Source organism: Artibeus jamaicensis, unplaced genomic scaffold, assembly GCF_021234435.1.
Source record: "Artibeus jamaicensis isolate MK-2021 breed Jamaican fruit bat unplaced genomic scaffold, CSHL_Jam_final contig_944, whole genome shotgun sequence".
Lineage (NCBI taxonomy): Eukaryota > Metazoa > Chordata > Mammalia > Chiroptera > Phyllostomidae > Artibeus > Artibeus jamaicensis.
The window spans coordinates 3297178-3324576 of NW_026522020.1; the positions used below are offsets into that span (position 1 = coordinate 3297178).

General features: G+C 58.6%; 1 protein-coding gene across 9 annotated transcripts in view; it reads left to right on the plus strand.

Annotated features, from left to right (window-relative positions):
* The window catches only part of AGAP1 (ArfGAP with GTPase domain, ankyrin repeat and PH domain 1), a 390584-nt gene that overhangs the window by 272599 nt on the left and 90586 nt on the right, over nucleotides 1-27399 (plus strand). For all 9 annotated transcript variants that reach the window (XM_053655304.1, XM_037161449.2, XM_037161448.2 and 6 more), the window contains one exon: nucleotides 20705-20866. In XM_053655304.1, coding sequence (XP_053511279.1) covers nucleotides 20705-20866 — 162 coding nt within the window. The remainder of the gene's footprint in view (nucleotides 1-20704; nucleotides 20867-27399) is intronic.

Sequence of the window (27399 nt, forward strand, 5' to 3'; positions counted from 1 at the left end):
TCTCCGGTTTGGATGTTGCCGTCATGAAAAGCTTGCGCAGGGCTAGCAGCAGGGACTCGAGAAGCTAAGCAGCTTTTGAATTCAAATGCCCATGAATCGGTGAATATGCTTTTATTGTAAAACCTAATAATAATAACAACATTGAGATCCCATTTTTCTCCAGCCCGGTGTCCGCACTAAATTAAGACTTTGGCTCCAGAGAACTTTTCAAAGTCTTCCCCACGAGACGCACAGGTGCCCCAGAGGTTTGTGTCTTTTAGCAGCTGTGAGCAACTCCTAATGAGACAGATCACTTTGTAGTGTGCAAAACCACAAAACAGGAGGCTCCGGTTAAATTAGGGGGGGAAGAAAGGAGGAAGCCGTTCCGTGCCCTGGAATTCCCCACTGCTTTATGACCACGACCGCGCTAAGGTTTTACATTTAAGTACCTGTGGTTTAAAATTAAATGTCTAATGTAATTTGGCGTCGCGAACAGGAGGCCGCATCTGCCCTCGGAGAAAACCCAGACAGCTCCGTTCAGGGTTTCAAATTGCCGTCTGCAGCCGGCAGGCAGCACGGGCGGCGCGGTCCCCCCTCCGTGGGGCGCCACATGCGGCCCCGCGTAATTCTTTAAGCGCGGGGACATATTCATCTTGGGCCTCTGCATTGAGAAAGGCCGTTCCTGTAGTACATGAAAAATTAATTTTTTTACATTTTTTCTCACTCCCCTAAGTGTTTGACAGAAGTAATTTTTGCAGCGAGAGAGAATAAAAACTGGTGGCTGTAAATTCCTGTCCGGGAACCTCTTGTGCAGATCCTTTACGGACCCAGAATTGATCTGCACGTCAGAGCCTGTTGTGGCTCCGACTGTTTATCACCGTAATGGCAGCGGGGAGCCCGTGTGCACCCACTCGTAATCCCGGTGAAAGGCGCTGGTGTCTGCAGTCGTGGGGGCGGCGGGGCTTCATTGACAGATGCGGAACAATTATGTCCACATCCGCCATTGGCTCAGGGTTTTCTACAATCTTATTGGGAGCGTGTAATTTTTTTTTTTGATTAATCATTTTCCCCATAGGTAATTCTCTCTGGAAGTGCAAGCCCAGGGTTAGCATCGCCGTGGGGAGCAGGGGGACTCCTGGGGGTCATTTGTAGCGCACTTGGCCGTCATAGCTCACTCCAAGGCCAGCTGCCAGCAGGATGCCTCACACCTGCACCGGGGCCCCGGGCGCAGGAGCCTGGGAGGGCCAGCCTTGGCCCCAGGGCCTTAACGCTGGCTGTCGTGGTCGGGACAGCCAGGCTTCCCCGCCTCCTGACTGGCAGGCTGTTCTGCGGGCCCCACCCCTGCGCCAATTGCTTCCTTCCGACTGTTCATCATCTTCCGCACTGACTGGCCATCACCGTCAATATCACATTGCTTCAAATGACTCTCCAGCGGCCCCGCCTCCACCAGGCCATCGCCCGGCCTTGTCGGCATGGAGTGTAAACCCATATCCATCTTCCCGCTTGTCCCGGGGGGGGGGGGGTGCACTCACACGCGCTCCTTCTGGCCAGCGAGTCGCCCGCCTTCCCGTCGGCGTCTGTGGTAGGCAGATGCCGACTGCCAGGCTGGAGGCTCTGAGGTATTGCTCACTCGGATGTGTTTTTCCCCATGAGCAGCATGTTTGTTCGTGGCTGTTGGAAAGACAGCTGGGGAAAACAGGTCCCAACTGTGGCACCGCCCGCTGTTTCTCCCTCCCCGCAGAGCGGGCCCTGGGCCAGGGTGGGGGGTCAGCACCCCACGTTTGAGATTCCCAAGCACGTGTTTCGACTGTGGGTGTCCAGGCTGCTTGCTTGTCAGGCCATCGGTTTTAACTGGGAGGGTCTGAGCGTTTTGTTCTCTCTTTGGACAGTATGCTGGCAATTCTAGTAGGTGACCAGCAGGTGGTGGTAGTGTGACCCTCTCACCAGGAGACTTAGATGGTACGAGGTTAATGCGGGGCAAGGGGAACCCACCGCATGGGCTGTTGGGTGTTACTTGCCTCTGTATCTCACGGGAGCCTGACTCCTCGCTCTCATTTCTCGAGAACCGTTGCCCCTGTCTGATCACGGAGGTTCTGAAGGTCTGGGAAGGTGAAGACCACACTCACGAGTAGCCGGAATTCAAAGCCAGGTCTTCCTGATTCCAGAGCTTATCACACACCCCTCTCTGCTATTTCCGTAGAGAAATGGGTACTTCACATTAAAACATAGTGTTACAAAAATTGTTTATCTTCTTACAAAGCTTGCTTTTTGAGGATGTGGGCTATAGATAGACTTGGTCTCTCGTCTCGCTTATCCTGAACTTCCCTTTCATCGTCGGTTCCCCCCAAATCTTGGCTGGCGTTCAGAAACCCTTCCCTGGGGTTTGCGGTCCACCTTCCGCTCCGCTCTGTGTTAAAGGGCCTGTGGGCTCTCATCCCTCAAAGCTGGGCACTCCCTGCCTCAGCCGCCGCAGTCTGTTCCCCTCACCAGCTCGTCGCCTAATTAAAGGGATGACCCCGGCCCCTCGCTCGGCTCGCAGCCCGCTTTCCTCCCTCCGCACGCCGCTGCGGAGAAAGCCGGCGCCTCCTGGGGTGACCGGCCGCAGGGGGTAAAAGGTACGTTTTTCTTCCTCCCGATCAGACTTTCTGTGCTTTGTACTTTGTCTCCTTAGTTCCTTCCCATCAGCTATTTCTAGCAGCAGGTGCTGGCCGGGGGGGCACTGCCCCTGGTGTCGGATCTGGGGGAACCGCGTCTCATGCCTGCCGACCGGCGGTTCTCGCCTTCCTGGCAGAAGTCGGGAAATCCTTTCAAGCAGACGGCCGAGGGGGGTGCTGCTGCCGGTGGCCACAGCGCCCAGACCACATCTCTAGGCCCCTCAGGCCCTCAGCCTCTTCTCTGGACCAGTGGTCGTCTAGGGGTAATTCTGTCCCTCCCGGGGGCGTTTAATGGCATCTGGAGATGGTCCTGAGGTGTCACAGAAAGGGGACGTGTGCGGGAGCGCCCCTCACAACCAAGAAGGGTGCGGCCCCGAAGGCCGAGGCCCAGACACCCTGCTCCAGGCGACGAGGGCTCAGCTCTGTGGCCCCCGCTGGCCTCCGTCTCTGCACCGGGCCGTGAGTTGACGATGCCCTTCCTGGAGAGAAGGGAGCCTGTCTCCGCTCCCGAAAAGGCAGGCCCTACGTGCAGCGGGCCACTCAGCTTCGCAGGTCGACCCCGAGGCAGTCCTGCGGCTCCCTCCGATTTCGACGGTGTACGAGAGACCCGTGGAGCGCTCGCTCCGAGGGTGAGAGTCGTGCCAGCCCTGTTTCAGGCGAGGGAACCGAGGGGGGGCAGCGGCCTGCACACAGCAGGTCGGCCACCAGGGCTGCTCCAGACCCAGGCTGCGTCTTAGGGGTCACTGGACTGTGCTCATCGCCACCGAGACCTCGGTCTGCGGTGGGTGTCCCCCCCCCAACCCCGTTGGGGGTCGGATGGCCTCGCTGTCGGGCTGGACTCCTGGGACCTGTGTGAGGTCACGTGGGGGGCACACGTGGACGGCGGCTCCCTCTTTCCAGGCTGGCCTTCCTCCCACACTTTCCCAGGCCGCTCTCTGTCCCCACTGGCCCCTTTCTCTCTGACCCCTGCAGACCTGTCTCCCACCCAGCACTGAGCAAACACTGCCCTCACCCACAACCAGACCGGCCACCCCGTCCATCCCATGGTTCCCTTTGGGGGACCTCTGAGTCCCCCACTGACCTCTGAGCGGCAGCACACCTGCCGACCAGTTCATCCTGCCAGAACTCTCACAGCTCCTGTGATGACACATTCTCGGGGGCTTCCTCCTGTCACCGTCCCCTGCTAGACTCAGTCCCTGACGCCACCTAGGATGCAGCCTTCTCCCCTCACTGCACGCACTCCTTGGAAGACTCTCAAGTTCATATGCCAGTCTTGACCTCTGGCTCCTGCGTTGAACTTCGAAGGCTGTTGACAGCTCATGCTCAGTGCGTTCAGGGCAGAACTGCAGATTTCATTCTGAAAATTTCCGTTTTCGCCAGCCCTCCCCGCATGCCCTCCAGGTTCATCTTCCCAGCAGCTCAGGGTCATGGTCACCTCCTCTTGCCTCGTGGGACCAGCACATGCAGTTGGTGCCCTCCACCGACCTCCTGGAATACCCACAGGGCTGCCCCACCCCTCCCTCTCCGGTCCCCCAGTCCCACTGCCGCTGTGCCTGCACGATCCTGGTCCTGGCTCACCTCCGGCCTCTCCCCCTTGCCTCCCCGAAGGACGCCAGGCTCCTCCCGGGCAAACGGAGATCAGTCAGATACGCAGCTCCCCGCACGACGCTCCAGCAGCTTCTCCTGCACACGGAGTGTGCTCCTGGTATTTTCTGTCTGCCCGATGAGGCCCACCCCCCACCCCCGCTGGTGTGGCCCCTGATGTGTCTGGTGCCCCATCTCCCTCCCCCTCCTCCTGTCCCGTCTCCATGGCTTCAGTCCCCACTCTGCTCATCTCCTGTAAGCCCACACCACCCCATTCTGCCCAGGGCCCCAGGCGTCCTCTTCTCAGTGCTGTATGGAGACCTGGCTTATGTAGCCTGCCTGCTCGTCCCCTACCCAATCAGAAGGGGGCGCCCTGCCCCCACGTTCCCTCCCATCACCAAGTTGTTTTGTTACCCTGTATTCACTAACAGCCCCAGAGAACGACTGGCCTCCCGTGGCAAGGGGGAAGCGTGGGGGCTTGCAAAACGAGCCCCAGGGCCTCTGCCAGTTTCTGGGAGGGAATTCTTGGAGTGCTAAGACTACGTACCTTTTTAACTCGATGCTTCGGTGGTGCCCTGGGAGCCCTTTCAGAGTGCGGCTGGCACCCCCACACGCAGAGCAGGCAGGTTGTCGACAGTGGGTGCAGCTCCCGGTGCTCGGGGGACCGTCAGCGGCGCGCCGCACAGCTTCCACAGTAGTCCCTGGAGTTCAGACCTGAGCGTGCGACTGCAGAGTGCCTCGGCCCACTGCAGAATCCCACCGGTGCTAAGTAGGCGGTCGGATACTCAGTTCCACTTGTCACACATGCTTGCGGGTCCCTGCTGTGTGTTCCCCACGGCCCGGCCCTGCCGTGGGGCGCAGGGATCGGAAGGGGGCAGACAGGTAACCGGAGAAACCAGTCAGGTGGGAGGAGGGGAGTGAGGGTGGGCGGGGGCTCAGGCAGCCCCTCTGCTTCCTGAAACGCAGCCTGGCGTGAGTGCGGGTCACTGAGCTCTTTTCTCCGCAGAGACTAGAACATATTTTTTGTAGGAAGCACTGCACCACGGGCGGTGGCACCCAGGGTGTGTTTGGAAGCGGCCCCAGGAAGACAGCTGCGGACGGGCCCCCAACGCTGTGAGAACTCGAAGGCTGGAGGGCCCGGCTGCCGTCCCTGTGCGGAGATGAGGGCTGTGCCGAGGCCCAGGGGGCACGAGAGAGGCATGACGTCAGGGGCTCTGGGGTCAGGGGGAGTGACCACGGGAAGGAGCTGGAGGTGAGGTGTCAGGAGGGAAGGGGGTTAGAGCCCAGCGGGCAAGGCTAGGAGGAGGCCCTGTGAAGGTTGGGTCCCAGCCTGCAGTCACGCGCTCGCAGTTCCAGGGAGGACAGTGATGGCGCGGGGAGGTGACAGCCAGCACAGCGGTGTCAGCTGATGTGTAGACAGCAGGCGCCGGGCCAGGCGGGGCTGGGAGGGAGCGCAGCCGTCCGAGTTGGGCTGCCTGCCCTCGACCAGGAGGACATCTGGGGGCCCCCTGCGTGAGTGTCACTGTTTGGGTTTCTCGTCCCGGTGCCATCTTCAGTGACATTGTTTCTCATTGGCCTCAGTGCAGCAAAGTATTATTTGCTGGAGTTTTTAAAGTTTCCTAAGTTACATAAATGTACAGTTTTGCAGAATCGCTTAGTGTTTTATTTCCTTTGGTCCCTACAGGTTTGGTTGTAAATTTTGAGTTTTAAGATAATTTTTTTGTTTTTGAATAGTTTATTTTTTAATATTTTTTCTCATGACTATTTACCCCCCATACACTATTCCACCTTCCTCCCCACCCCCTCCACCCCCAAAATCACCACACAGGTAAATTTTTTTCTAAGATAAGCACCATTTACTACGCCAGCATGATGTCACATACGGGTAGAGCAATTCACAAAGACCCATCAGGGAGATAGACTGTTTCTCCAACTGGGAATAAAATGTCAAGTGAGCTTTCGTATTTATTTATAACATGAACACACCTAATTTTGTAACATTGTATATCTTAGACAATACATAGGATTTTTCCCGTGGTTTTCTACCACTCTTGGGCCAGGGATGCATTTACCTTGAATTTCTGTGGTTTTCTCAGTGTCTCAGCCTGAGAATCCAGTGGCTGAAGAAACTTCAGTCATACTGTTGCCTCGGCAACTCTGAGAACACAGTTTGGTCAGATGCTTTCCGGTCCCTCCCTTGCCTCCCATTATAAGTTTATAAACACACGCAAAAAGGGGAAGGGGAAGGCCCGAAGGGCTTGAAAATACAGGTAGCAGGAAGAAAGGAGTAGAAGCTATGGCGGGGGAGGGGTGGTTTTAGAAATGCAGGTAACTGCATGCGCGTGCGTGTGTGAGGGGACGGACGGGTGAGTCTGGTTGGTAGACGGGTAGCTGCGGGCTGGTTGATCAGGGTCTGCGTGTTCTTCTCTGTTAGCGCCCGTGCGGTTCCTTCGTTGTGCGTTCTTAAACTTATTGCCATGCATATATCTTTCACTACATCCTTGCTTTATCATCTGACAGATAAGATTATTAACAAAGTGGTATTAATATTCATTATGCAACGATACTAAAAATTTTATATCATGGAGAAACAGATGGTTATTTCAAATGACTTAAAATTTTCCCTTTTTCTGGGAAGAAACATGTACAGATATTTAGTTATAAATGCTGTTTTAATTGCTACGTTATCTCTGCAGTGGGACCTTAAACTTACTGCCACGTCAGGTCAGTGCTCCTGTGTGTATTTCAGAGTCTCTTGAAATGCGCTCTCACTCACAGGAAGGCGGCGACTCGCGGTCACCCCGACACGCGGCGCGGGCACTTGATGTGGCCGGTGGGCGCGCCCCGCGGTCCCGCTCCCGTCAGGCCCCCCGGGGGCCGCGCACACCGTGTCTGCCCGACGACCCGAGCGGGTATCTCTGTCCCCGAGCACACTGTTTTCCCTGGTGTTTGTCCACAAACACTTCCCAGCTGGACTCTGAAGTCATGACTGATACCAGCGTCACTACTTCAGAAATATTTGCAATGTATCGTATAACTAGCAAACACAGTTGCTTCATGGAGCTCAGAATGTTAAGCTCAGTCATCGGAGAGGGGACCCCCCCTTCAGCCAGCCGTCACCCTCCGTTCCCTTCACGTCCCAGTCTGCTCGAGCGCAGGAGGCGGGCCGGGCCTCCGCAGGTCTGTCTGGTGGCTGCGCTCCTCAGACAGCGGAGCGTGCTGGGAGGCCTGTGTCCACAAGGGCCACTCCCTGTCTCTGGGCAAGACACCTTTACGGTGGGTGCAGAGGAAATTGAAGTTCAGGGGTGCATCAGGCCCCCATCAGTCAGCAGGTCGCAGCAGTGCCAGGCAGACCCGCGGGTCAGGCCCGAGAAGAGATTTGCGAGGCTGAGCATCTACCCAGGCCGCGCACTCTGGAGATGCTACCGCACGTGAGACCATCTGCGGCCGTCGGGGTGCTGGTGGTTACCTGGGCCGGCACCTGGCACTCACGCTCAACGCCCCTCTGGGGGCGCCGGCAACACAGCCAGCCAGATGGTGAGCAATCCAGTCCCCTTAGAATGACTTCCTGGACAATTGCTTTGTTTAAAAAACAACTTATTTCTTTGAAACAATATTCCTTTTTTTCCTTAAAGTTGCATTCATTAGGCTCTGTATTTGATGTTTAGAATTCTTTTCTTATCGTCACTCAAGTACAGTGGTGTCCGTTCCCCCCCCGCTCCTCCAGAAGCATCCGTAAGAAGTGCGCCTGCGTGGAAGCGCTCTGGCGAGCATGACGCTGGCATTGGGGGCCCACGTTCCCCCTCTTTTAGCAAGCCTGCCTCTTCCTTCCAGCACGTGCATGAGCTCACATTTCCCAACCCAAAGTTTTGCAGTATCAGTTTTGAATTTTTCCTCGATTATAAAACATTGCATTTTAGAAATATAACAAAAATATAGAGAAGCATTTTGCTTTAAAAGCAGAAACTCCTAAAGTGTTGGTTGTGGGAGGGGGCAGGGTGTGCCTTTTCCAGTCATCTGTCCGTGTTCTTAATTATTTCCAGAAGTTGGGTTATGCCATAACTGGCTTCACCCATTAACATGTGAAGTTTCAGCTCTATGTAGAAACAGTTCAGGAGTTGGAAACACCCTCCATGAGCCGCCGCAGGGGTCAGGTGCCCAAATCCTGGGGAACTCCCACCAGGGCAGAACGTGGAGCTGTGAAGTAGTTGCTTTCCACGTATTGAGTTGGCCAACAAGTGCACGAGGTGTTTTCTGTAAAATAAGAGTCACGTTTTTTCATCTTCACCAATAACTTGACTGATTTGGATGTTCTGAGCACGTCAGCCACCTCCCATGGGGCAGGAGGGTTGATTGTTCTCAGTTGATGTCTCGATTTGATTGCCATCAACTTCGGCTGGTCCACCGGCCGACCACGGGGCATCGTCCGGCGAGAGATCTCCAGCGCACAACTTCGCAAACTGCTGTTGACACGTTCGATCAGTCACAGCACCTTCTCTTCCACTTTCAATATTAAAATGGCCCCAGAAAATTCACCAATTTTGATAAGTTCTTTAAGGCCCACTGAAGTAACAGCTGCCACAATGCAATCTAACGAAATTGTTCCTAATGAAGATGGCACTACTAGAGCCATCTTACAGGGAAAACCAAACGTATGGGCCAGCCCACTAATGACTCGGAAGATATTCACGTCACAATTGTCATCGTCCTATGAACTGGCTTCAGCGCCCCTCTCCTGTGGTCCGGCCCCAGGGCCTTTGCACACGCTGTGTCAGGAGCCTCCCTCCGCACACACAGGGCGTGTGTGACGTCGGCCCGCCCTCTCCCTGCTGTGCCTTTCCGACCACCGCTGGGATGTACTCCCCCTGCCCCCCGGGACTTCCACTGTCATAAGGGTGAGTGAGGGTGCTGTCTAGCCCACATTTTGGATCCCACGGCCGGGAGCAGGGTTTGTGTCTGTCTGCATCTGCCCTGCGATGTCCCCTCTGGTTTTGTGGAACGGTGTGAAGAGCTGAAAGTGGAAACCTACTATGCGCCCGCATGGCCCGCGCCAGGTGCACCCGGCAGCTTAGGGCGGCGGCACCGTCCTGTGTTGGAATGAGGAAGCCGAGTCTCAGAACGTGCGTCGTTTGCTCAGGGTCATGTGGCCAGCAAGGGTCAGCTGTGTGGTGTGCAGACGGGGCCCCGTGTGTGTCCCCCTGCACAGGTGTGTGTGGAGAGTCACATGACTGGAAAGGGGGGGGCGCTACCCAGGATTTTAACGGTTTCCCCCTGGTCTCGTTTCAGTAATGAATATGTGTTATTCATGGAAAAAAAAATAGTATTTTCAAAACTGAATTCTGTGGTAGAAAAATCCCAAATTTCCACTTGCACTTGGTCAGGGACAGGTTCTGTTTGAAACTTTATTTGAAAAGCGAGAGCACTGAGTCTCTGTGATGCAAGAAAGTAGCCCTTAACCTGCAGTGACCGAGGCAAGAAGAGCCAAGGGGGGCTTGGAGGCTTGGGGGTGGGGACAGGCAGCAGCGTGGGGGAGACCAGGGTAAGACACCGGGTCCCTGCCTCGTGCTGCCACTCGTCATCCAATGAAGAGCATTGTGGAGGTGCGGGAAGCCCAGCTCGGTCCAGAGCAGCCAGGGGGCCCCTCCCCAGGACAAAGCGGAATTGCTCACAGATGTGAAGGGGCAAAGTGGGATGGGCTACAGCCGACCTGCCCCACCTGCCCGTGCAGGCCTGGTGGGAGCACCTCGGCCTGCTCGGCGGGTGTGCGGGGCTTGAGGGTGGCTGCAGGCAGGCTTCTGCGTTTACAGAAAATCTTGTTTTTAATTTCTCCTGAAGACCTGTGTTAAGTCAAACGCGCCCCTACGCTCGCACACGACAGAGCGTGTGGCAGGGGCGAGAAAACCCTGTGAACTTCCGGCGCACACCCCCTTTTTCTGAATGGAGTCTCCACGTCGCCGGGCCGCCTTCTCCGATGCAGTGAACCAGCACGGTGTGCGTCCCCGGCACTCGAGGCTCTGGGGCTGCCCGTGAACTCGCCCACTGAGCTCCATTCTTGTGCCCATTTGGCATGTGAAGCTCGTAAGCTCCCCGGTCTTTTCACTGACATCACATTTCTTCTTCCATTTTCCACTCATCCTCCTAAAATAAGAACCAGGCCTTTTTGTCGGCCGCAGCCACACCGCCGATCCCCGCCCTCCCCACCCAGCGGAGCTGGCCTCTCCCTGCCTCATGGACACTCCTGCCCCGTCGTAGACGGTCGCACTGTCGGATCTTATTCAAGGCCGAGTGGAAAGGTGGTGGGGGGGTGGGTGGGGCAGAGGCCTCGAGCTGAAAAAGGCGCTTGCAATTCGTGGCAGGAACCGAGGGCCTGGGCTGCTTCTGTCAGCGAGTCCAAGCCAGGGAATCGGGGCACCGAAATGCCCCGAAACTGCTCTGGCAGCCCTTAGCTGCTCAGAAACGGCAAATGAGGTGTTTGCTAGAGACCGCGGGGCGTGGGAGGGCGCCTGGCCGTATGCGGAAAAGGCCGTCTTTCTTCAGGACCTAGGAACCCCTCCTCCTGGTGGGCACTCGGAGTCCCTCCATTCCCAGGCAAGTGACAGACCCGAGAGACGGGCAGGAGAAAGCCATGGGCCCACCTGTGCCGTAGGACGTCACAGAGTGCGTGGGCCAGAGGGTGTTCAAGAGGGAACCACGAGAAGAGGAGACCGCATTCCTGAGCACTGGGGGCGGGCGGGCGGGCGGGGAGGGGGCCGCATCCGGCCGGGAGGTTGGTGGGCAGGCGTGTCTTTTAACCTCACCCCAGGGGACCCCAGGCACGCAGGGAAGAATAGGAACCAGGCCCCTCTGATGAAAAGCCAGCTGCAGATTCCCCTCCGGGCCGCTGCTGCTCCCTCCGCTGACCCTTCCGCCAGCCCCGGGGGGCTGGGCTCCGCTTCAGGAGGAAGAGAAAAACGCGCGGTGCTGTGTTTGGGAACAGTCTTTCCTGTCCTTTCACAGCAGTCTCCCCAAGGGTCCGCCACAGTGTCTGCCTGAGCCACGTTGACAGAGATGTAGCTGCGATGAAGAAAGTGCTTTCAGCTCAAAGCCGATCCGACTCAGGGTCTCCACACATTGTCTCGCCGTGTTTGTATTATTTTTGCGGGGACAAGGCCCCCATTCCAAGATGGTCGCAGAGGGAATATGCTAAAACTGTTGTGGGAAGTCAGGTCCTTGTTTAAAGGAGTGTTCTAGAATTAATGCTGAATGAGTGTTTTTGTCAGAGGTAGGGTTAATCTTCGCTCTCGGACACCACCGTCGCACTCTGAGTGGCTCCTCGTTCAGAAAACGGAGACGCCGAAGCGAGGGCCGCAGCCCCGGCCGTTCACCTGATCGGGGGAACCTGCTGTCCCCCTGCCTGCTCCGTAGCTGTGACCTGGCGAATGCCGGGCTGGCCACAAAGCCCATTTAGTTTCCCCGTGAGCGAAGACACGTTCTCTCCTTCACCAGTAGCTTCGACTCGGATATTCTGAACCGCCCGGCCGCCTCCCGCGTGGTGAGCACCCACTGTTCTCAAGGTCTCCATTCGTCCTCATCCACGTCAGCGGGCCTCCCGGGCCCTGGAGCCTCGTCCAGCGAGAAGCCTCAGTAGCCGCTTCCGACTGGTTCCGTCCGTCACAGCGCCTTCTCCATGCACTGCGCACGTCTCTTTGCTGTTTCAACTGTGTTTTTACTGTTCTTGAAATAACGGAGCATCACACCGAAACTGTTGCTGTTTTATTCCACCTTCTGTATTGAAACGACTGACAGAAACTCACCAATTTTGATGAGTTTTCTTTTTCAACGCACGCTGGTACGACAGCTGTCACGATGCAGCAGAACCGTCCAACGGAAGAAAACAAAGTCCTCGGCTGACCAGGACTTCGAAGACAGTGCTTTCGCAGCGTAGTCAGAGGGGGAGGCCAGCGGCGTCGCCCGTGAAAGCCGCGCCGGGTGGCTTCCACCCTCAGTGCACAGGTGACGCTATCGTCTGGACTTCGCCACTGCCGGGGGCTCGAGGGCCCCTCGTTGGGGACGTGACTGGGTTGATAATGTCAGGTGGTCGGGCGGGGGAAGGGACTGGGTGGCCACGGCCCTGGAACGCGCGTGCTGGTAAAACGCACAGTGGGCAGCGGTCAGCAGCCACAGGCTAGCGGACTTCCGGAACAGTGGGGAGGGACGCGCCCTGTCTTCAGGGGCGGTCGCCTCACACCTGGACGCACACCCTCACATCCAGGTGTGGGCCCGGGAGGCCGCCGACCTCGCGCCTCCACCTGCAGCCGTCCACCTGCAGCCGTCCACCTGCAGACAGGCTGGCGCGCGGACTCACTTGCTAGGCTTTCCCATTGTTGACAGTGTCTGTTTTACGTGCTGCTGTTTCCCGGGGCCCTGAAAGAGCGCCTCCCACCGGCAGGGGGCGGTCCTGTGGCCGGTCCGACTCGACCTGGGGTCTGAGCGTGCCCTCGCACACGCTCTCTGAACGTGCGGTCGGGGTCACGCCCCGGAGACACGTGTCCTCGCCTGTGGCCTGTGTGGCGGCGGGCGCCCCCGTGGAGCTGCGGGGCTCTGTGTGCCAGTCTTCCGGGCACGGACCGCCAGGGGGACCCAGCGCTTCAGAGCCGGCCTGCGGAGCAAGGGAGGCCCGCCCCCACCCCGAGCCCTCTGACTGGGGCGATTGTTCGGGCCCAGGTGCGGCAGAAAGGACGGAGCCTCTGAGGCGCGGCGCTCTTTCAAGTGGCCCGGCCGTCCCTGTGAGGCACCTGATCCCTCGGGGCTGTCGCTCGCTGCTCGGGGGGCGCGTGCCACCCACTGTCACTAAAGGCTTGGGAAGCACAAGGGACCCTTTCATTGGCAAACCACCTGTCCTGTGGTTGGGGACGGGGTCATGACATTACGTAGAACCAGAGTTTGGTTTCAGGTGTTATTTTAAACGTGCAGGAGACGTTATGATCTATGAGTTTGCGAGTTAGCATTTGATGGTGTCCAAAACAAACACGGACTTCAGAGCAAAAGGTGACACGTGACTCCTGAAGGAAGTGGAGAACTTTTTTAAGAGTGAGGCAAAACTTGTCATTTTCCTATGGTAACAACTTACTCTCTGAAGTGCCTAGGACTGTGAGGATCCTTATTCAGGTTTTTAAAGCTGGTGTTCAGATGGCATTTGAAACCGTGCATCTGTGTTTGATGCACAGTCGTAGACATGCCGGGTTTCTGTCTGCCGGGCGTTCGGAGGCTCCACCCAAAGTGCCGCACTTCCCTTTGGGCGTCAGCTCCTGTCTCGGGCCAGCCTTGGCTGCAGAGACCTTTGCGCTGGGCACCCGTTCCTGCCGGCCTCTGGGCCACACAACGGCGCTGAATCCAAGGGGCACTGTCGCCTCGGGGAGAGTGCTGCAAATGCAGCACTCAGAGCTGAGGGCAGGCAGCGCCGAGGTGTGGGGGCCAGCAGGACGTCCCCACGGGGGCGGTCAGCCCGTATGCGGTCATGGCTGCAGGAGCCCGTGAGCTGGCCAGCACCGGCACCGCCGTTCGCCCACCTTTAATCCCGCCCGGCGCTTCCAAATCTGCCTCGTCCTCACTAGTGGTGGACTGTCTCCGCTTCGGTCACCCTCTTCTCCACCAGTGATGCGAGTGTCCGAGCCGCAGGTCTGCGCCAGGCGTCTTTTGTTTTAAATGTCCGGGAGGGTGGTGGTTTTAAAGGACCTGGCTGCCCTTTGCTCCTGTGTTGCCCTGGTTTTCAGGACTGAGGGAGGTGACAGCCTGCAGTGACCTGCCACCTCCACCCCCCACTCTCCGTGTTCACTTTTGTCCCCAGCGTTTGTTGTCCCTCTACTGTGAGGGTGAGTGTGGCCGATGTCTCCTGGTCAGGGTGTCAGCCGCGCGGCACTGAGCTCTGGGCTCTGTTTCCTTCTGTCACTACCGTTCGGGAGGAGAGCAGGGCCTGGGGGGTGGGTCCGTCTCGTCTGTCTGTCTGGCCATTGGCTGGTACCATGCCAGCCTCATGGTGGAAGGACTATGTGGTTTGGTGTGGATGGCCGGGGGCAATGGCCCGTGCACCCCACGTGGGCGCTGCTGTCAGCAGAGATGGAGGGGAGCAGGTTTGGGTTGCGCAGGTCAAGGACAGGTGTGCGGGGGGCCCTTTATTTTACCTGCTTTACCTGTGAGGAGACGGGGCTAGGAGATCAGTCACCGAAAGTCGCACGGCCAGGTGGCCAGGCTGGCATTTGGGAGTGGCCTCAGGATTCTGCAGCTGTGCCGGTTCCTCTTCGTGGGACCCACTGTGTGGCTCCCCTCCCGTCCGTGCCACTCGATGCGACCGTGGTGGGGACGGCGAGTCCTCTGTCGGGCAGCGAGCAGGGCGGGGGCGGGGCCCGGTCAGCCGGCAGCCTCCAGGCTTCAGGGAGCCGGCAGCTCAGATGCTCCCGGCGCTGCCGGTGGGTGCGCACAGAACCTCCACAAGCCCCTCGGAGTGCATTCCTCGGCCCCCGCCTTAGAAGCTGTCCTGATGTCGTCATGTACACAAAGGCACTGACTTCAAAACCTTGAAGTTCATCTACGCAGCAGAGGAAGGACTCAGCAAACTAAGGGGCACTGTGTGCATCGGGGTGTGGAAATGGTGGAAGTTTTTATACATTTACTCCTCACCGGGTCAGTGGGACGGTGCGCAGAGCCAAACCTCCTCCCGTCTTCAGTCTGGGTCTCTGCCAGGTTTTTGTCAGCCTGGGGACACCAGCACTCTGCTCCAAACCACGCAGTGTGGGTCGATGAAGGGCCGGATGTGCCATCAAGAAGCGGCAGGTATCAGTGTTTTCTCGTCCTTGGAGCTGAATGGACCACCCTGGCGTGTTCAGCACCCTGGACAGAGCCCGCTGCCGCCTTTCTGGACAGAAGGGTTCCCCCCGGGCCTCTGGCGGGACACCTGAGTCCAGCCAGTAACTGGGGGGCTTGTGACTGGTGATAGAAACAGCCAGTGTCTAAAACTGGAAATTCGCGTCATCAAAGAGGGGTGTGTGTTTAATTAACTTCTCCGTATTTGAGTTTTCTGCCAGACACGCTGGGCCTTTTCCCAGCCTGCTCAGCCAGGGGTGCCTCCATGCAAAACAGCATCTCTGTCACAGAGCAGCCAGAGCCCCACACTTGGGCGACGTGGCTGGCTGGGGAGAAGCAGGGTCCCGTGAAGGGATCTCATCGCCCTGAACGGCTGTCTGAGCGTCCCCAAGCCTGTTGGAGCCCCAGAGGCACGTCAGCTGCGGGCAGCTCACGCCCAGCAGAAGTCAGCCAGGAAGCAAGCTGACTTCTGACCCCGGGAACACCTCACCCCACCTGACTCCCTTCCACGTTTTCCCACACATTCCCATCCCCACGCCCCGGATGCTGCCTCACTGCACCCCTCCCCACCTGTTCCTTGTTTTCGTCGCCCCAGAGCAGGTGATTGAATCCCGTGGGGGCTGGCCGTCGGGCCTGAGGAAAAACAAGGGGCTTGCAGGATGTCTGCTGTGGGCGAGGTGACAGCGGGTGCAGAGAAAGCGGAGTGCACGGGGTGGGAGGGGAGGACAGGAGACACGGGGCCGGGCCCAGGCCCGTACTCCGCTCCACAGGGCAGGGAGGGGACAGGACCAGCCCCACAGGGGCCCGCAGCACAGAGCCAGGGGTCGCATTGGCCGCAGGCGTGAGCAGCCACCTCAGTCCCCTTTGGGGCTTGAGTCTGGCACACGACCTCCAGTTTCCATTTCTGAGTGTCCCCAAGCCCCCTCCTGACCCTCCAGCGTGACGCTGACCAGCTGTCTTCGTATTCGATTGCTTCGTCCTGTCCGACAGCGGGGTGGCCGCGCCAGAGTTTTCCTTCCCTGAAAAGCAGCTTTGTGGAGAGAGAACACAATGTGCAGTCCTCCCACTTAAGGCGGGGGGACAGCTCGGTCACTTCTAGTGTGGTCCCAGGGACGTGCGCCGTCCGGAGTCGGTCCGAGGACCTTCCTGCCGCCTCCCAGAGAAACCTGCACCCTGGTCAGCGACCGGAACCTGTGCTGGTCTCCTCTGAGGCTTGGTCAGCATGCTCCGTGCGTCGGGGCTCCAAGTAAACTTGGGGTCTCTGAAAATCCGGTCCATTCGGCCCCTTTGGAGCAGATCCCACTGGCACTGGCCCAGCCCGGGAAGGCAGTGCTTCTCTGCATTCTGTGCCGCTCCCCTCCCCCTATTTTGTCCCTTTCCTCCCCACTTCTGTGACCCAGTCTGACACTGTGTTGTCTCTTCCTTTGCCCCAACACCTGTCATCTTCCCCGACCCCCCATCGTGTCCCCGCTGCCCCTTCTTCTGACACCGTGCACCTGTGTGCGCGCATCGCGAGCGGCAGAGGGAGCGGACAATGCAGCTGGCTCTGAACCGTCTTCAGAGCTGGGGATCCAAGTCGGCCACCCCCCCCACCCCCGCTGGCAGCTCCCGTCAAAGGGCTGTGCGAGGGGCGAGGGTTTGAACTCCGCTTCACATTCGCCTTTTAACAGAGGCCGGGGGGTTGTGATTTCCTCGGGTGGCAGGGGTGGCCTGTCCTTTATTTACCAGCCCGCACGTCTCTCTGAGGTTCAGAAGGGGCCGTGCGCGTATTCAAGACCCAAATAAGCACTCTGGGCTGCCTTGTCTTGGAGGAGGCGTGTCACGGTGTGCCGGCAGCCGCAAAGACTCCGTCTTAGGTTTTTAGGGTCTTAACCTTCAACTGAGCCCCCCCCGCACTGGCCCTGACAAACAATCCTGTCTTTGATCTCTTTGAATTCTTTTAATGCCAAAAAAAAGGGGGCGAGGGAGCGATGTATTGTTTCTATAACACTGCCGAATGGATGAGTTGGGGTATATGTTTGCAAGAGAGAAAGAGAGCCAGTACACACCTGCCCACCCTTTCCCCTTTTCCTTTTTACCCCCTGCTTCTGTGACCATGCATTTAAGGTGTATAGTGTCTTCAGCTAGCATGGAGGAAATCCCAGTTGACCAGCCCTGGGGCCAGCGAACAGCTCCTTCAGACAGTGGGTAGCCCCCTGCTGCCATTCTCCGCATCCCCTCTCCAAGTCAAGGCCCAGGGCTCCCTGAAATACAGGCTGCAAATATGGGGGCGGGGGAGCTGACCTCTGACCTCGTTGGGGCCCGGGGACGTGCATCGGAGGGCCCGTGGCAGGGGTCACAGAACTCCTGGTGGTCCACGAGAAGTGGGCGCAGCGGGGCCGGGTCTGCCTGAGAGCCCGCCAGGGCAGCAGAAGCCCGCCCACACCCCTGGGGGCGGCAACTCTCCCGGAGGTGCGCCCTCAGCGGCCCATCGGAAGCAGCCCAGCTAATGATTGGCTGGGCAGATATCAGAGGAGAGTTAATTGTCAGGTTCGACAGGGCATCTTGTCAGCAGAGATAAGTTGTCACGGTTTCCACTTGAGCTGAAACTAAATGATTGTAAAATAAGTTATGAGCGTCCTTGGGCCTGCCTGCCGGGATGACGGCTGAGGACCCATCCCCGCCCGTCCGTCTCGGGCGGGCTGCCTGAGATTTATGCGAGCGGAGTGTTATTTTATCCCTCCGGTCATGCCTGTCGGCTCCCGGAGTGAGGAGGGAGGCTACTCCCCACGCTCATACTTCACATCCCGCACCCGGAGGGCCTGCAGGCTGTTATCGTTATTGCTTGGATTATGCGTTTTGGGGGTGTACGTCGGGCATTGGTGCCCGACTGGGAAGAACTAACGGCCGGCACTGAGCACACAGATGGCCGTGGACCAGCCCAGCCGGCTCAGCGCGCGCGGCCCGGGGACTCTGCAGCGCCAGCCACGCCGCATTCGATGTGGAGTAATGAGGCGCTTGCGTGCCTTTTTTCTCCCCGCCTCGCCCCTCCTGTAGCGGTTAACGTGGTTGGCAGTCGTCACCTGTCAGGGTGCCTGGCAGTTGAAACAGAATCCAGAGCGTTATTTGTGGGCAGCCAGGAGGTGCCGGGGTGTTGCCGGTGGAGCTCGGCTGGGCTTCTGAGGGGCCTCCTGGCTTTGAGGGACACCTTGTCAGGCAGCCGAGCCGTCGGAGCGACAGGCACAGCGTGGAAGCCTGGTGTGTTCGGAGCACTCGTACTTAGACCGAGGAGTGCCCACTGCTCTTGGGAGTGAGTGCCGAAGACCTACAAGCCAGGGGCACTAATATCCGGGCGCAGGGCTCAGGGACCTGCTTAACTAGACACCGTGGGCCCCTCCATGGGGTCCCTGGCCACTCCTGCTGGCCTCCCTGCCCCAGTGCGCTGCCCCTCCTGACCTCTGCCATAAGCTGGCTCTGTGACCACCTCCCCTGGGCCGTGGCCGTGGTTCCTACTGCTGGCCACGGCCCTCCCACCTGGACCTGGTGTGCGGAGCGTCCTCTAGGTGGACAAGTGCTTTGGTGGCAGCTGCCTGTCCTCGCCCCACCATCCACGCGCCCCCTTAGCCTGCCCACTGTTGCCACCAACTCTGAGCAGTCACCACGCAGCTAACTGCCCTTCCTCCAGCAACAAATTTGGGATCCCTCCTCCAGGGTCACGGCTTGATGTCACAGTCGTGTGCCACCTCACCCACAGCCGGGAGCAGTGGTCAAATGGGGGGGGTGCCTCTCAGGGGCTCCCACCCTGGGCTTTGCCCACCACAGCGTCCACGCGTGTGAGAAATCTCAGAGGGCTTCCCGGCAGAGGGGGCACAGTCAGCCGTGTGGGCTGCTGCTGAGACCGACCCCGCCCCGTCGGGCTGGAGCTCTGGTGGGGCAGCGGTGGCCTGTCCTCCGTGGGGGGGGGGGGCTGTGTGGTGCCCTGCTGGGCCCTCTTCACTACGTCGCAGACTCGGGCGAGGGGTCTCTGGTCCTAGCACATCTGGGAAGCTGTGCTCTCAGGCATGTTTGGAAACGTGTATCTAAAAGTACACCTTAAGTTGTGTTTTATGTTTCTCAACGTGTGACAGAATTTTCTAGAACTCCACACAATGAACGAATTTGAAATGCAGTTTGCGTTCAAGTATCTTTGCCGTAAATGATATCACCCTTCCACCCAAATCCATTTCCCCGAATAACAGCTGGCGCCTCCCCTCTCGGATGCAGCCTCCCCAGGTCTCCGAGGGTCAGACCCGGTGGTGTGTTTCTCTCTTAGGGCCGACGCGTCACCAGGTCCGGTCTTATCTCAGAGCTCCCCTTCTCAGCGAGACCTGCCCTGACCACCGGTTTGAAATGGCAGCCCCCACCCCTGGCACCACCCCCCACTTCCAGGCCTCCTCACACCCACCGCCTGCTGAAGGACACTGGCTTGTGGCCCGGCTACTCCCGCACGCTGGCCGGACGCGACGCACTGTCCGTCTTTCTCAGCGGTGGGTCCCAAGTGTCTAGAAACGCAGCCGAGCCACGGCAGGTGCTGACTCGAGGGAGACGCGCCAAGGCGGGGGCGGGGGGGGGGTGGTGTTGCTGCACCAGCTTGCAGCCTCTCACTGTTCGGCCGAGTCATGCGGTCGTTGCTGGTCCCAGCAGGACAGTGGTCTTCTCCGTGGTAAAGGTAAACACAGGCATGACAAGTTGCCCCTAAAATATCCCAACGGTGCCCGCGAATCAGAAGCCGGCGGGTCTGCACCATCGACTTGCAAACGCCAGGGCTGGGCATCAGTGAGACGCCTGCCGTTCCAGGCCGGGCCAGCAGGGGCCCCTGGGCCCCTGTGCTCACACGGAAGGTGGCCCTTGCCGACATGTCTCCGAGCGCCCCGCTTTCATTTCCGACCCCGCGAGGCGAGGGGTCCACACACAGGTGCCGCTCACTTCCCTTCTGCAGGCCCTCAGTGCTGCGCGGTGGGGGCGTCAGCCTCTCCTTGGCTCGCAGGTGGTGCTGAAACAGGTGCCTGCCTGCCTGGCGGGCGGCGCATCAACCCCAGGAGCCCCGCGACTCTGGTTCCCTCTGCCCCCTTCCTTGCTGCATAACTGGCGTATCTCGCCGCAGTAGTCTCGGGCGCACGGTGAGGACCGCGCGTAATACAGACAGTGATGTGCTCACCCGAGTCGGTCTGGTTAACATCCGTTACCGCAGTTACGGAGTTTTTTCCTGTGATGAGAGCTCTGGGCGTCTGTCGTCTCAGCAGCTTTCAGGTACACAGCACAGCGTTGTACACCGTGGCTGTCACGCACGTAATTACGTTCCGTGCACTGTGGCTGTGTTAACCCTGTAGTGCTGTGTCACCAGAGGTTTTTGCCCGTCCACCAGCTCCCTTCAGTGCTGGTCGCCCCGGCCTCCCGTCCCGCGGTCTCCCACTGCACTCTGTGTTCTGTATTGCATTTTTTATACACGTATGCATACATAAAACATCTAAGTAGTGCGTGGACGCCCCGGGCCTCCCGTCCTGCGGGGCCATGCATCGCACGCTGTGGGACTCGCCTGCCGGTCCGGCGGCAGGTGTTGGGAAGGCCGGTGGGCTCCTGGTGTCCACGCAGCCTGCTGACCCTGCTCTCTCTGCTTTCCACCCCCACAGACACGGGGCTGGGCGACTCCCTGGGCTCCAGCCCCAGCATCTCCAGCACCACCAGCCCCAAGCTCGACCCGCCCCCGTCCCCCCACGCCAACAGGAAGAAGCACCGGAGGAAGAAGAGCACCAGCAACTTCAAAGCCGACGGCCTGTCGGGCACCGCGGAAGGTAAGGGCTCTGTTGCGGTGGGTCGTGGTTTCCCAGTCAGTGACATCACACGCCCTGAGGACCACGGGTGCGAGATGACGGGGTTGCTGCAGGGGCGCCCCATCCCCGTGGTGGCGCTTCAGGCCCTTGGGGTCTCCTCTCCGACTGGGCTGGAGATCATCTGCCAAATGAGTTGTCACCGGCAGTGGCGACGCTGGTGTCCTGTCATGTGCCTATGTTCTGGTCCTCGCAGCCACCTGGGCCAGCAGCACCCATGCCCACTGAGCGTGCCACGCAGTGTGTCCCTGATGGAGACGTGCCTCTCCTGGTTTAGGGGTCTTCCTTCCTGGCAGAAGACCTGATTCCAACCTGACACCCTCCCCTCGGAGCCCGTCACTCTGGTGGCGCCACACACAGCCCTGGGGTCTTGGCTTGTGTCTCGTTCCCTCTGACACGTCATGTCCTCGGTTTTCCTTCTCTGTGACGCTGGATGTGATCTTCCCAGGGCATCCTTCCAGGGGATTCACGGTTCTTTCCACAGACGCCTGTGGGGGCACACACACACCTGTAAGGGCACACACACACCTGAGGGGGCGCACACACACCTGTGGGGACACACACCTACACACGTGCATTCCGTTAGGACGGGTGGGGCTAATGTGGTTTTCGTGAATAAGTTAAAGACAAACTTCGAAAGAAACCCGACGCTCCCCGACGTTGCCTAGTGGCTCCAGCTGCTGCTGTGCAGTGGCAGAAGGGCGCGCCGTCTCCACCGCGGCCACCTCTGCGGCCTCGGTGCTGTTGTCTACGTTTCCGCCACGCTCGCTTCCTCACGTGGCTGTTCGCAGCGGAGTTGCACTGGTAGCTGTGGCGATGTGGCAGGAAGTGGCCTGTCCCCTCCTGCTGTCCCCGGAGAGCCCGCCAACCCACAGTGCACACGTGAGCAGGGGGAGGACGGAGTTCCCGGCGTGCGCGCTGGGCGTGGCGTTCGCCCCGGTTCTGTGCTCGGCTACAGCATCGTTTCAGGTTGACGAGGAGACCGAGGGTCGGGGTGCTGGGCAGCCTGCAGGGGCTCTGGCGGCGGCCGAGCAGAGGAGCGTCCGGAAGCTCTGCTTCCTCCCCAGGTTTCCCGCCACGTTGCCTCCCGTAGGCCCCTGCTGACGAGGGCAGCCACTGAAGTCGGGTTTCCTCTCGTTACGTCAGCAAGGGCGATTCTGTCAGTGTCGCCGGTGGTGATGACACGGTGGGTCAACACGCCCACCGAGATGCCACCGCGCTGCCCCCAGAGGAGGGTTTGACCATAGGCGCCACGCACTGGTGAGACTTTCAACCCGTCGCAGAGAGCGCCACCCCGCCTGTGGCCACAGCCACTCGACACCAGGTCAGGTGATGTCGGGAAGCCCTGAGCGCCCCACACGCCCGGGGGAGAGGCAGACGGCTTTAGGGGAAAGCAGTGGCCCACTCCACACGTGAACGTCTTACTGGGTTTCATGCGTGTTTCCAACCAGTGACTCTTCCACAAAGCGCCGCTTAGCAGAAACTGACAGCCACGTCTGCCTATAACCACACTGCGCAGTGCTCACCCCTTTCGACCACCCACCCACAGACATGGCGCAACCGGGAGAGCGAGGTGCGGCCTCCACCTCAGCCGGGAGCGGCTGCACCTTCCGCGGGGTCCAACCAGCTGGTGGCGACCTCGGGGGAGCTCGGGACGTGACCGTGCACGTGTCCGGACCACCTCCCACGTCCCTGAGGCTGTGCAGCCACGCACTTCGAACAGGAGCCCAGGGCAGGGCTGCCACCGATGACGCAGCCGAAACAGCTGTGGCGTAAACAGGCTCCCGGGCGCCCTAGAAAAGTCCAGATCAGACAGGAGCGTGGTGTCTGAAGCACAGATCACAAGTGACAGTCCGTGGGTTCAGAAGCTTACTGCCCGCAGTCAGAGGGGGAACCGACCTCCCCTTCCAGCTGAGGTACGAGAGTGTTGTCGTGGTGACGCCCTTGGCCCTGACGTCCCTCCGACAGACAGGAAGGCAGCAAGTTCTCTGTAAAGAGACAGCGTGTCATTCCTCCCTAGGAAGAGTTGCCTGCTGAACTCCGGATGAGTCACTTTTCTGAGCCAGGCCGGGTTTTAGTGCTTCTACAGCTGTTCTTCCCCACATTCTAACGTCTCTGAGGTCCCAGTGCATCCGCATGGCCGAGGCCATTGGAGGTTCAACGATATTTTAAGTCTCGGCAATTCTGAACTCAAAGCGCATTGCATAAACCGTGGAAATTTCAGCATTCCGCTCTTGAAACTAAAGCTGGGTGCACTTCGTTTTTAGAGGCTAAAACTCTCAATGTGAGAAAACAGTCCTGTTTCTCTTTCCTGCCGTCACCGGCACCGTCACCATCGGTGCTGTCGCCTGAACTCATGCTGGAAAGGCTCAATTGCAGATATAAAATGTTTTACAAGATGTTTCGTAAAGTAGTTGGGTTTTGTGGGTTTTGACATACCCCATTAGAACAAATGACTGGATTTAATTCCCTTTGGAGTATAAAAAAAAATAATAAAATTCCACCGAAAGTCAATCAGGGCTCTGGGGAAAACACAGCACCCCCCAAACTGGGTCGTTGAGGGGATTCAACCACAGGCGTGTCCACAGAGCCGTGGGGCACTGCTGGGGTCACAACCCCAGGGGTGTGCCGGGACCTGCGGTCAAGAGCTGTGGTCTTCAGCCAGGGACACATCCAACTGGTGGTGACCCGGAGGGAGAGGGAGCCCGGGGGCGGCACCCTAACCTCACTCTCCCTTCCCCGCCGCCTCTGGTCTCCTGTCCACCCCACTCCGTGACCAAACGCAACCAGAAGCCAGAGGGAAGGAGCATCCCCCATGCCGGCCAGGGCAGGGCCAGTGGGAAGGGGGAGACCAGCCAGAGTCTGCAGAGCACACGGGCCCAGCACGGGGTATCCTGCCAGTCCCTGGAAGCCGTGCTGCCGACCCTGCTGCCCGCCTTTTGTGGCACAGGAGACTGGGAGCTTCCTAAGGGCAGGGCATGTGCTGTCCGCCTCTGTCCCTGAGGGTCTGGCCCAAGCCAGCGGCCGGGGGGTGGGGGGGGACAGCTCCGAGCTCTCCCCGGGCCGGACATGTAAAGGAGCTGCACGCAGACGTCTGGCCTCAGCCGAGCACGCAGGCTCTGGCACCGAGTGGACTTGGGCCTGCCCACCCCGAACGCAGAGGCTCAAGTGCGCGGCATCGTCACTCGTGTTGCTCAGAAGCAGGAGGCCTCTGCGCGTGGTGGGCTGTGGGCGCGGCCAGTGGAAGGCGGCGGTCCTGTCCCAGGCACCGCACTGCACCCGCACCCTCCTCCAGGTGGGCACACTGCTCTCCTGCCGGAGAACAGGAACTAATCCTACACCGCGTGTAGTGCAGGATTCAGTGGGAGATGCTGCAACCGAGCCTATGCAGGGCAATCATTTTCTCCTATTTACAATTTTTTAAAAAGATTTTACTATTTTTACAGAGGGGAAGGAAGGGAGAAAGAGACAAAGAGAAACACTGGTCTGCAACGCAGGCATGTGCCCCCACCAGGAACTGATCCGGCGACCCCTCGGTTCGCAGGTCAGCATTCTGTCCACTGAGCCCCACCAGCCAGGGCTATTTACAATGCCAGGTGGATGGAGTAAGTCCAGTAGCTTACAGGAGCAGATACGAAGACGGAAGAATTTCTTTATAAATATTTTGAGTTCCGACGTGGCGAGTGGAGGGCTTATGTGCACAAGTCGCACGAGAGATGTTGCCTGGTCACACCTGTCCCCCCCGTAACTATCGGTGTGATTTCGGGAGCCGACAGTGTGAAATAGTGCAGCCCCTTCCTCAAGGAAGCGTGAGGTCCAAGCGAGGGCAGTGGGCCCGCTTGCTCACAGTGATGTCCTCTCCCGTTAAAGCAGAAGGGCCCAGAAAGGCGGCTGGGCGCCCCGGCGTCCCCAGGCTGAGATTAGAGCTGCTGCCTGTGGACGGCCGGACGGTGCCACCGTGCTGGCCCCAGAAGGACCCCCGTGGGTCCCCAGCATACGTTGTCCTCACCGGGCACTTGGTCCCCATCCGTCTGCCGGAAGCCTCCCTGAGCCATAGATCTCTCCTCCATCTCGGGAAGTATGTGAGGTTTTCAAAGACTGTGGCCCTTGTAATAGTGTGGAACTCGGTGGTGTCTGTGTACAAGAGCCCAGGCTGTTGGGAATTTCAGCGCTAGGGCGCTCCAGCGCTGAGTTTAACCTGGAGAGGGAGAGCGCCTCTTGGAGCCAACGCCCTACAGCCTTAGCATGAGAAGTGCAGAGGGGGCATGAAGCTCTGGAACAAACAACACAAACCCTCGGTATCCCATTGAATACACCATTGGGAATATTGGCTATTAAAATAGTCAGTGTGAGGCTCGATTTCAAGTTGGATTTGATTTGCTCAGAAGAATTAAATATGTTAAAGAAAATATTGCGTGATTGGATCTGGACTCTGCTCTGTGACGACTGAAGACCATCAAAAGTAAATCTGGGCGTCGGCGATGGGGCCAATGCTGACCTCGGAAGGAACCTCTGAAGGGAGCGAGCAGTCTTGCGACAAAGGACAGGGCACAGAGGCACCAGCTGTGAGAAGTCCTGGCTTGTCCTGGACAGTCCTGTTGGGTTTCACTGGGACCGGCGGGTGGAAGCCCCAAGGAGATAGATGTCGATTCTGACACCAAAAAGACACCTCATACGTGCTGGGGGGCTGCCTGGAGGGGCAGGGGCTCCTTTGCCCCTCCAGCGGGCACAGCACTGGCTGGGCCATCGTTGTGGGCGTGGGGTTCTGGGAGGAGCCTGTTCAGGGCCAGAACCACGCCGAAGGGTACGTGCCTGCGGAGCTCTGGGCAGCGGGGCCCTGTCTCTGAACTCACCTGCTTCCTCAGCATCTTGGCGCCCAAGGCCCAGCCATGGTCGCTGGGACGAAGAGCAGTCCCCGCAGCCCGGTCTGTGGTCTGGCATCCAGAGGCTCTCGTTAGTTTCGTAACATTCATGCAAGTTTGCGTCGAGTGCTAATTTCCCTGCTTCCCCAGTGACAAGGTGGAAGTAGAGAGAGGTTAAGTGGCTTTCTTGTTCAGGGTCAGGTTGCCGGTAGGTGACGGAACTGTCTCTTGATTCTCTGCCTCAAACTCTTTCCACCAGGCGGAAAGCGCGTCTTTGAGGTGTGCGCCGCTGCTTTTGAATCTCGGAGCGGGGCCGACGGCGCAGCTTCCTTGATATTTCTCAGATTCCGTGTAAAGACACTGACTTTTATACGGCTCACAGCACCTACAAGTTGTGCCGCACAGATCTCCCTGTTCAAACGCGGGCCGGTCCGGATTCACCCAGCCTTCTCATGCCAGAGGGCGTGCAGAAATCCCGTCGTGGTGTGTTTTTTCGCTCGGGTTCGTGGCGCTTTGTTCTACAGGTCTCGGGAAGGACTTGATTTATCTTTCTCGTCATCAGCAGTCCCCTGGCTGTTCACCCTGGTCTTTGTAGAAGCGTCGTCTGCTGGGCCCTGCCTGGGTGGATATTGAAATACCATCTCTCAGAGGGGAAGTCTCAAACGGGCCTCTCTCCGTTCCGGCAGAAAATGAACCGTCCATCACCACCGCTGCACTCATTGAGCAGACAGAGGTGAGGCCCCAAGCCTGTTTACAAATTTCATTAACTCCAAGTTGCAAAGGTCGGCCCAGACTGGGCTTTGCTCCGCTCTTTCAAAGGCGAACCATACATTGTGAGTCATGCTATTCTTTCATCAAATATCAAGCAGCCGGCACAGAGGACGCGTGGTGTGTTGGGCTCCGTGGGAGACACCAGAGAGAAAGCTCGGTGCCTGTTGGCGCCCAGAGCCTAGAGATGAGACGCGCAGGAAGGTGCCCCCGGGATTGGAGGCAGAGCGTTGAAAAGGCGTGGGCAGTTCCGAGGCAGGCGGACGGCATCGAGTTGTCCGAGCTCGAGGGAGCGGACCTGCCGCGGCAGGTGGTTTCATTCTCTGCAGAGTTGGATGGAGCGGGCTGGTTACCGCAGCTCCAGGGAAATGCTTCAGAAGCACCACCTTCCCGTTAAGTGGCGTCTGTTTACAACAACTTAAAACCACCGCTGGTGGCGGCAGAATTAGTCGCAGCACAGACCCAGTTTTTGTTTTCACTTAGGTACCAAGGAACAAATGTTGCCACTCTGAAATTTTTAATTAATGAGTTGATGTTTTGGAAGGCACTCTGGGGAGACTAAAGAATTGTGCATGAGGCGCTGTATGGTTTTATTTCTCCCCATTTATGTTCTAACACTTATTGTGAGAAATTAACTCACAGGCCCACAGAAAGCCAGTCGAGCTGTGACACTGGGGGGGTGTCATCTGCCATGCAGTTTGGGGCATCGCGGGGTGATTTGGGGAGTTTGCACATCCTGAAAGGTAGGGCAGTTTGTTTCTTTGCTAGTCAAGTGTTATCACTATGATGTCCTATCTTCGCTCTCCCCTTGGTCTCCAGGCACACTCCACACTGGTCAGTCTGTGGTCAGGGCCAAGGACAAGCCCT